This window comes from Condylura cristata, unplaced genomic scaffold, assembly GCF_000260355.1.
Source record: "Condylura cristata isolate star-nosed mole 26May11 unplaced genomic scaffold, ConCri1.0 scaffold00013, whole genome shotgun sequence".
Lineage (NCBI taxonomy): Eukaryota > Metazoa > Chordata > Mammalia > Eulipotyphla > Talpidae > Condylura > Condylura cristata.
This window is the reverse complement of record NW_004567114.1, coordinates 28,631,998-28,642,321: the sequence shown is the minus strand read 5'-3', so window position 1 is coordinate 28,642,321 and position 10,324 is coordinate 28,631,998. Positions and strand designations below refer to the sequence as shown.

At 38.8% G+C, this 10,324-nt stretch overlaps 1 protein-coding gene across 2 annotated transcripts in view; it reads left to right on the top strand.

Moving 5' to 3' along the window:
• SYNE2 (spectrin repeat containing, nuclear envelope 2) overlaps positions 1 to 10,324 on the top strand; it is a 239,253-nt gene that overhangs the window by 170,038 nt on the left and 58,891 nt on the right. For both annotated transcript variants that reach the window (XM_004681792.2, XM_004681791.2), the window contains exons 78-84: positions 782 to 978; positions 2,372 to 2,504; positions 3,225 to 3,407; positions 3,811 to 3,957; positions 6,129 to 6,305; positions 8,245 to 8,400; positions 9,643 to 9,795. In XM_004681792.2, coding sequence (XP_004681849.1) covers positions 782 to 978; positions 2,372 to 2,504; positions 3,225 to 3,407; positions 3,811 to 3,957; positions 6,129 to 6,305; positions 8,245 to 8,400; positions 9,643 to 9,795 — 1,146 coding nt within the window. The remainder of the gene's footprint in view (positions 1 to 781; positions 979 to 2,371; positions 2,505 to 3,224; positions 3,408 to 3,810; positions 3,958 to 6,128; positions 6,306 to 8,244; positions 8,401 to 9,642; positions 9,796 to 10,324) is intronic.

The window sequence follows — 10,324 nt, the reverse complement described above, 5'->3', positions numbered from 1 at the left end:
GGGCCCATCCTTTGCCTTTTTAAGCAATGCTATAGTACTTTTTCAGTGTTGGTGCTTATAGAGAGGTAAATAATGCAATAATGCAAGTAAATGCTTATTTAAATGAAACAAGTTTCTGTAAAATTTAAACAGATACTTTGTATTTTGTTTTAAAATTACAATGAACATTGATTTAAATTTGTAGCCTAAATATTAAATTGTGCCTCTCAAGTTTAAGAAACATCTTAAAAATAAATTAAGACTGCTCCATGATTATTTCAACTGCAGGATTGTCTCTATGCTGTTCTCTCTTGTTTGCCTGAAATCACCCCTTTCAGATATGCTTCTGGGTGGAATTTGTCCTCATATTTGTCCACGGCTCTTTAGACAAAATCTGCTACTTTACAATGGTTCTCTTCTCAGGTAAAGGATTTGGCATTAGAAAGTTTCTTAGGAAACATTCACTTAGGAAACCCTAGTTTGTTGAACTCTACATTATAATTCTCTGATTTTCAAAATAATTGGAACACAAACCTTTCCCCAGGTTGAATGTACCCTGTAGCCTGCTAGTTGGTTCTGGTTTTATTTTGTAGGTGGAAGGAATTAACTATCCTGTCAAATCTAGGAATATTTGCTTCTTGCTTATACAGGTGCTTTTGTAGAATTGTATCCTTGCAAGAACCTTAAGGCTTATGACTGTTAATGTTTCTTCAGCCTCAACTGTAGGTTTCTAATAGTGTTTGTGAATAGATGGGCTATTTTCATCGTAACATAATTCATCCTATGACTTCACTTTTATTAGCAAAGAAAAAGAAACATTGATGAGAAGCGTGCCTGGCTTTACCAGACTCTGAATGAAGGCAAACAGCTGGTGGCATCTGTGAGTTGTCCTGAACTAGAAGACCAGATTGTAAAACTAGAAGAACAGTGGTTGTCCCTAAACAAAAAAATTGATCATGAACTACACCGACTGCAAACACTTCTGAAGCATCTGCTCAGGTATATTGCTTAAGGATTGAGTGGTGTCAGGTTTTGCTGTTTTGAAAGACCTCAGGGATTCTGCTAGCAGCCAAATTTTACATGTGGTCTTCCTAGTGTACTGTTTTTCTTAGGCAGTCAAAGCAATTTGGCCCCTCTTTTGGGCTGAGCTAAGTATGGAGTCTAATATTGGCTTAATCAGTTTCCAGAACATATACAGTTAGGTCTAAGGGACCTAGGTATTATAAAATTATACATTGCCTTTAGACTAAGATGTGACTCTTTCCTGCTCTTTTCCAAAAGTTTGAAAATTTTACAAATTTAAATCTTACCTAACAGATGCTTTTGAACAAGTCTTAATAGTTCTCCAGAGAATTTCTTTGCTTGAGTGAGGGAATTTTGTGGGGCTTTTTACTTTTTCTTTTTTGTGGTAACATTGGTTTACAATCCTATAGTCAGGTCAGAGGTAGAGGATCCCACTCTTCAGTTGTGTACTATCTCACCACACCTACCCACAAGCACCCATAGTCCACTGGGCCCATGGTAACACTGTCCACTGGGCCCCCTCCCACCTTCCTGCTAGTAGCTAGTTGAGATTGTTTTGAACTTGAGGAAAGTAGAATTTTATTATAATAGTTTATTTTTACATCATTTTATGCCTTGTTTCCATCTCAGATGTAATCCCTGTGGACTTCCCATCACCAATTCACCCTTGTGCCAACACCATAACCCCATGCACTTCTCCCTCCCCCCCCCCATTTTTGATCCTATTCCACCCCCATAAAATATCTCTGGTATATAGTTGTTTTCCCCTTGATCCTTTATGCTCCTGCTGAGTGAAACCATCCAGTATTTTTCATTTTCTTTCTGGCTTATTTCAATTCACTAAGCATGATCCCTTCCAGCTCCATCCATGTTACTGCAAAAGGCATGAGTTTAGTCTTTTTGATTGCTGAATAATATTCCATTGTGTATATGTACCACATCTTTTTAAACTAGTAATCTATTTTGGGCATTTGGGTTGATCCCATGTCTTGAGGAAAGTAGAATTTGTTTTTAAAGATTTATTTATTTGTGCATACAGAATGGGGGTACAGGCAAGAGACTCAGGGGTGGTGAAAGACTTCACCAGAGACAGAGTGGGGAGCAGAACAGGCAGATCGACGAAGTACACTGCTGCGGGGAGCAGCGGGCAGGTCTGGAGAGGTCTGCCACACCATGTGGTCACCTCCGGGGCAGGGGGGAATCAAACTCATGCTGAAGTGGTTTCAGCTTCTTAGTGCAGTGCTTTAACCCGCTGCGCCACCAGGGAGGGCCGAGGAAAGTAGAATTTTTATACACTAAAATAAGAAAATATGCTGGTGATGCATGACTTAATGGTTTCTAATTTCCTTTACTACTTTGTTCCTGTTAGTTATAACAGAGATTCAGATCTATTAACCAAGTGGTTGGAATCTTCTCAGCAAACTCTGAATTACTGGAAAGAACAGTCACTCAATGTGTCTCAAGACTTGGATACAATCAGAAGTAATATAAGCAATCTTCTTGTAAGTATCTGCCCGTAACAGAATATGGGCAGATAATTATTGGTCAAAAATGAATATCAGTAAAGAATTACCAGGGTTGATATGAAAGTTCCCATAATCATTTGTTGATAAGGAATAAGGCTAGTCACAGCTGCATTTTCAAACTTAAAGGTATCTGTTTATGTAGTTCATTTATAATGACAAAAGTATACTTTTAATTTACCTCATAAACCATACACACACACACATAATTTGTGCTGAAATCTGTTTTATAATGCAGAAAACAGTTCCCCTACCCCTCAAGAATGTCACTGAGTTATTCATAAATGTTAGAGTTGACAAATGTGTGGATTATGAAGTGCTATATACAGGACTGTTATTGGTATTAAAGTGTTTGTTCATGTAAATTTTCTAGTGTGTTCCCTGGTTTATTTTTAAAGCTGGAAGGATAATTTATTTACTTCAAAAAATATTAGTTTACCAGATTATAAACTACCCATAGAGCAGGAATTTCATCTGTTTTGTTCTCTAAGGTAGTTCTTGGAATAGTTCCTAATACTCATTAGGAAAGTGTGTGTGTGTGTGTGTGTGTGTGTGTGTGTGTATCTGTCTGTCTGTGTCCACACTCAGACATGTACACATCCATACACAAATATTCTTTGTATTGAATTCATTTTCTTAGCTTCTCTGTGCTATGTTCAGACTTTAAATTTGTCTAAACTTTAAAACTATTTCCATTAGGAGTTTTCAAAGGAACTTGATGATAAGTCCTCCTTGAAGACAGCAGTTATAAGTACTGGGAACCAGCTTCTTCACCTGAAAGAAGCAGACACAGCTACCCTCAGGGCTTCACTAGCCCAGTTTGAGCAAAAATGGACAATGCTCATAACTCAGCTTCCAGATATTCAAGAAAAACTTCACCAGGTAAGTAGTTAGGCATTTGAATTAGCATTCACTTGTTAGCGCACAACTCTTTTAAAATTATTTCTCTGACTCAATAATTTTCATTGACACTACCTATTTTTCTTTGGCACCACTGAATATAGGTCTTAATTACTAGACTCTCCTCCAATGGGATCTTTCTTAAGAGAGAAATTGGGCTTAATTTATTTCCCAGTTTATCTGTGCCACAGTGTTAGTTTATGTGAAGGTCGTTGTCATTGTTTTGGGGTCACTTATTCTAAGCTTGAATGCTGGGTTTGTTTTTGTGTGTAACCTGCATAATTATGTAGCAAGACCTTTATCAAACCAGATATCATCTTTAATGATGCCCTGATTCATTTTGTTAACTATAGGTAATTAAAAGGAAATCATTTTGTCCTTGTAGCTTCAGATGGAGAAATTGCCATCTCGTAAAGCAATCACAGAAATGATTAGCTGGATGAACAATGTAGAGCATCAAACTGCAGATGAAGGTGCTGAGCACTCAGTCAGCTCTGCATCTGAAGTTAAAAATCTCCTTCAGAAGTACAAGGTAATGATACAAAGGAGCCAGAACTTATTAAATAAGAAGCAAGTCAGTTGGAGGAAAATGAATAACACAGAGACATATACAATATAATTTAGATAAGCTAATTCTGGGGATATGGGATGTGGCTGACGAGAGAGGGAAAGAGAGAGAGCACTTGGTACACTTGCTTTTATTCTGCTTATTTCCTTCATTAGTTCCCATCACCACAGGACTGAATCCAAGGTTTTAGCTGACCTCTCTCTCTTTTTTAAAGATTTATTTATTTATGCATACAGAACTGGGGTATAGGCTAGAGGTGCAGGGACTATGAGAGGATTCACAGTGGGGAGAAAAACAGGCAGATTGACTGAAACTACACTGCTGAGGAGAGCAGCAGGTGAGACAAGAGAGGTCTGCTGCACCATAGTGGGTCACCTCCCTGGCAGGGGATCGAACTTGTGCTGAAGTGACAGCTTTTAGCTTCACTGTGCTGAGCTTTATTTTTAACACATGCACTACCAGGGAGGGCCCTTTAGCTGACCACTCTTAACCTCTCCAATCTCGTGTTGTTATCCTCCATGTTGGGAACCTGGGCTCAGCCTGAAACAAATAATTTCTGGTCCCTCAGCTATTTCTAGTGCTGTCTCTTCTCATGCTTTTGTACCTGCTGTACTTCCCACCTAAGATTCCAGTCCCTGTTCCTGGTTGTAGAAATCCTCTCAGTCATCCTTCAAGAGTCAACTATAGTGTCTCCTCTTCTAGAAATCCACCTCCACTCTCCATTCAAATTAGTTTACTTTTCAGGATTAGGTGTCTAATCCTGACACTGTCAGTAGTTCCTACTACCACATGGTATTGTAGTTATCTACTTGCCTGTCTCCCTACCTTGACTTAGCTTCCCTTCCCCTCCCTGAAATAGCACTGCCAGCCTAATACCTGGCATCCAGTAGATATTAAATAAATGTCCTTTGAGTAAGAAACTATGCAAGGAATAGCTGATATTGTATAAAAGGTTTTATAAATGGAGACATTCTCCATGATAGTTGATTTCAAGTATATTTAACTACCACTTAAGAAGCTACCCACAAACATTAGCGTGTGCCAGGCTTTGTGCTCAGCACTAGGAGGAGCGCATAGGTGGATGGACATCCAGGTGAAGTGCTTTCAGAGTCCTCGTAGGCTGACAGATTTAGCCCCCCAATAGGCAGAAGATGGGGCCCTCCCTGGTGGTGCAGCGGGTTAAAGCACTGCACTGAGAAGCTAAAGCCACGTCCGCATGAGTTTGATCCCGCCTGCCCCGGAGGTGACCAAATGGCGTGGCAGACCTCTCCTGACCCGCCCGCTGCTCCCCTCAGCAGTGTACTTCGTTGATCTGCCTGTTCTGCTCCCCACTCTGTCTCTGGTGAAGTTTCTCACTGCCCCTGAGTCTCTGGCCTGTACCCCAGTTCTGTATGTACAAATAAATAAATCTTAAAAAAAAAAATAGGCAGAAGATGAAAAGGTTTCATCACAAAGCAAGGAGTTAGCAAGGCATTTACTTTCATATGCTAACGTAGCCTAATTCCATGAATAGTAGGCTCTTAATGGCTCACACGCATGTATTCCTGCAGGCTATAGTATGGTACCACTTAGCCTTCTTCCTAGAGGTCTCCAGTGTGGTCCTAGGAGGACAAAACCCAAAAAGTAGCAGGCTTGACAGGAACCTGAATGGCCTTGGGTGGGTTTAGGATTGTTGCAGAATTGCAAGTCATCTGAGCCAGAGGCTTAGACTGTCCCTGGTGAAACAAGAAGCTACTTAAACCAGCTAAGTTCCTTAGAAGTGTTCTGGGTCTTCTGGGAGAATCTTCACTTCTACTTCCCGGCTCATTTGCTTGAGCCTGCAGGTTAGTTCTGAATTCCAGTGTGACTCTCAGACAGCCTCTCACCAGAATCCCTTGTCAGTCTCTGGGTACACTGCCATGTAGTGATGCTGCCTTTGGTTCTTTAGTCTGTTTGAAAGCTCTGAGTCTGTCTCTCAGGAATGAGCAATTCCCCCAGAGCCTCTCTACTCAAATAAAATAGATACCTAGTGGAGGAAAGGAACTCCTGACAGGTCCCCCTGGGTCAAGGGGTGGAAACTTGGCACCAAAGGGATGCCCAGTTCTCCTGATCATTGCTTCAGGCTTTTTCATTGCTTGCTTTTGTTTTTGTTTTAGGAGTTTAGAATGGAAATGGACTATAAACAATGGGTAGTTGACTTTGTTAACCAGTCCTTACTTCAGCTAAGCACCTGTGATGTAGAGAGTAAACGCTATGAGAGAACAGAGTTTGCAGAGCACCTGGGAGAGATGAACCGCCAGTGGCACCGGATACATGGAGCACTAAATAGAAAGGTACGTGTCTGTGTTATACTCTGAGGTGTGATTTTGGCCTCCACAAATTACCACTTTCTGAATAGTTTTAAAAGACATCTACATAGGAAATGCAATCATCATCTCAATTATTGCTGTCATCAGTCCTGCATTTTCAGCAGTTGTCGGTGGTGCATGTGAGTATGAAAATAGTTCCTATATTTCTTCTGAGATTTCTTAGTGGGAAATTGAATTAGGCAAGTGGAGAAGTTTTATGTAAGATGATGTCAGGTATTATGTGAGATTACTAAATGGTCAGAAATTTTGACATTTCCTGTGAATGTAGGTGTTCAAGAGGGACAAAGCTATTTCAGCTTCAAAAAGATCATAAAAGAAAAGGAAAATGTATGTGATTTTTCGGTAGATTTTTATTCCCTGACTCTAAAATGATTAAGAAAACTTGGAAAAATAGTACTTCAGAAAACATTTACTATCTATAATTACTATCTATAATTGACTATGCTAATTGGCTGATTTCTTTGTTGTATAAAAGATGCATACAAATAGATTTATACCAATTAAGACTCAAGTACATGAATGAACAAGAACATGAACAGACGATTCACAGAAACAAAATTACCATTAGCAAATAAACATCAGACGATTGTAACTTTAATTATCTGGCGTTTAAATAAGCATTAACATACCATTATACATTTATTAAATTAGAAAAATATAATAGGATAAAGATAAATGTCCAAAGCTATCACATTCATATGTTGCAGAACTGGCTCAAGTACCCTTGTGGAAAGCATTCAGAAAATTTCAAGAACCATAGCAGTCATCTTATCTGTTAACCCAGCAGTCTATCTCTTACACATTTCTTAAGTAGATTGTCCTACAAAAAGGAAAAGATGTGAATGCAGTGTGTTCAATTCAACATTTATACTGGTGAGAAATGCAAAGTGCCTTAATCTCCAACTACAGAAGCAAAATTATATCCTTTGATGAAATATTGCACAGCCTTTTAAATTAATATAAGGAACATATCGTGACACAGAAATTACTTATGGAATATTGGGGAAAGATATCCTAATAAAAACTATGAACACTTGACATGAAAACACAATAAAAACAATATTTTATTAAATTGATGCATTTTTCATAACTTTTTAATGGTGATTTAATGCTAAACATCTCAAGAATCTAGAGGAAATAAAATTTTCTACAGCTTTACATATATCAATAGATGATTCAGTGAAAAGATTTTAACGATTAGTGACATGACTCTATTTTGAGCAAATATTTTTGAACTCCCAAACAGCCAGCAGATTAACTTTCATTTCCAATGCTAGATTTGTTGTTGTTGTTGTTGTTTTATTATTTTTTTAAATTTTATAATTTATTTTTACATATTTTTTGTGCATTTTTCCATCTCAGTTACTATCCCCTTACGTTTCCCATCACCAAATCACCCATGTGCCATCACCATAGTCCAGTGCATTTCCCTCCCCGCGCTGGTTTTGATTCCATTCCCCACTCCCCACAAAATGTCTTTGGTATATAGCTGTTCATCATTATCATTTTCTCGCCTGTTCCGTTATATTCCTGCTATGAGAGAAGCCATCCATATTTTTCCTTTTCTTTCTGGCTTATTTCACTAAGCATGATCTTTTCCAGCTCCATCCATGTTGCTGCAAAAAACATGTCTTTCTTTTTTTTTTTTGGTTGCTGAGTAATATTCCATTGTGTATAGCTACATCCAATGCTAGATTTTTTAAGGGGTGGTGGGGGTTAATTCTAAATCCTAATTTATGAATTTCTATTCTAATGTTATTGAGAGTCTTACTGTGCAAAATATTTATAATCTAAGAGGAAATAAAATTATCCTATTAAAAATCACACATAACATTTATATTTTAAGACATGTGGTTTAAAATAAGGATTTTTTAATATATATATATTTGTTACCAATTTATAGGTACAACATTTAGAACAACTTTTGGAAAGTATCACTGAGAATGAAAACAAAATACAGATTTTAGATAACTGGATGGAGGCCCAAGAGGAGAGACTGAAAACTTTGCGAAAACCTGAAAGCGTGACCTCTGTGCAGAAGATGCTGCTAGATTGTCAGGTGAGAAGGCACACCTGTCCAGCTGGCTCGAATGATTCAGTCCCACTCATCTCCAAGGACAGGGCAAGCTGCTATAGTTTCTGGGTGCTTTCCCACAAGCCCACACATTTACTTGTTCATGTCAAATAGATCATTGTTCTTGGGTTCTACAAACCTCAAACGCTTTTGTTTACCTGTGGTGAGCAACAGAAGATATTTTCACAGCCCTTGTTCTGAGGGGTGTTACATGTTACTCCCAAAGAGGAAAAATGCTCAAAGGGAATTTTGATTCAGGTATTTTCCAGTTTTTGTGTTTTTTAAGTAGTGTACCCAGTTTTCACAAAATCACTCTGAAGTTTCCATTCTTTTCAGTCTTCCACTGTTTATTTAGAGGAAAACCATCGCCTGCTGTGCACTGTGTTTGAAAAGGACCATTTGTCCTTTGGTTCCCCTAAGCCATACTTGGACCTGAGGATATCGGACATGCCTTTTGTGTTTGTCACTTGCCACTTAGTCCTTGAGGTACCATCTCCCAAATGTCACTGAAGTGTTGCTCCTTAAGCACAACCCTGCAATGCTCCTTATTGTCCCTGCACCTGCAGGCAGCAGCTCTTCATGCTGCTTCCACACCCACTACCTCAGGTCCAGCACTGCTGGCAGGGTGGGAAGTCACGTTAGACCCCAGTCAGGTCAAGTTCCAGAATAATCTGGACAGAAGATGTGAGCAGCAACACTACTGTAGTAGGTCTTTTTAAATGGCCATGTCCTGTTTCTGTCTACCCACAAGCCATTTTTACTTTAGGACTCTTAAAGCCACCTCAGATATGGCATCCACCTCCTCAGTGGGAGACTACATTCCAGAGCCCATTGCTACACCAACCCCAACAGGCCCTATGAGGTTTAAGCTCTGCCTGGTATGGATCATCATCATTGTTTTCTAGCTGAGAAATGCAGACTTGAGGATTTGATGATGCCATGCCAGGTGGAACAGCCAGTCTAGGCAGACATGGAATGGGGACCATGTGTCCTGGTCTTTTTTTACTATACCATGATGGTAAGGGTCTGTTTCCTAGATGCTTCTAAAATCTGCAGCCACATACTAAAAAATTGAATTGTGTTATGATTAAGATCTTTAGGTATAATATTATGTGATAGTATTTAATGGCATTTTTATTTGAATAGTGGCAACTTCTGTCTCTTACATATTTTTAAATTGTTTTATAAAGTAGGGCATGAGAAAATCTTTTCCTTTTGGCCTTTCAGGATATAGAAAATCAACTTGCAATTAAATCCAAAGCATTGGATGAATTGAGACAAAGTTCCCTGACCTCAGAGAGTGGGACAATGCCACTATTAGAAGATATGGCATCCAGAATTAATGGATTATTTCAAAAGAGGAACAGTGTTACCAGCCAGGTACTGAATTCATTTGAAGTAGACTGTTTCTTATCACATATCCTTTTTTCTGACTTGTTGTTCAATCATGGAGCTTACTCTATTTTAAAAACTGAAAAGTGGCTGAGAAAAAGAGTGACGTGTAATGTAGAGAAAACTATTTCAAATCCTGGGTTTTTTGCACTGGATAATTAGAGGCAAATTATAACACCCTTGGCAGGCTAGAAATCTACTTAGTTATCTTCATTTTGTTTCAATATGCTCACATAGACAAAAATGTCTGCATTCCCCTCTGACTTTGTTTCCTGGCCAGATAAATAGGTGCAGCTGTAAAGGAACGACTAGATCCTCCACATATAGGGAGGTGAGTGGTCTTTCTCATGGAGCCTCTGTTAAGAGCACAGTTTAGGGAAAATACCAGAGATGGGGAGAAAAGTAGCATTTTGGATAGAAGAAAATATAGAAGATAATGGAATGACTGGTCATTTAATGAAAGTATATGGAAGTCTAAATTAACTACTTCTAGGAGGAGAGCATCAAAAGTGAAAGG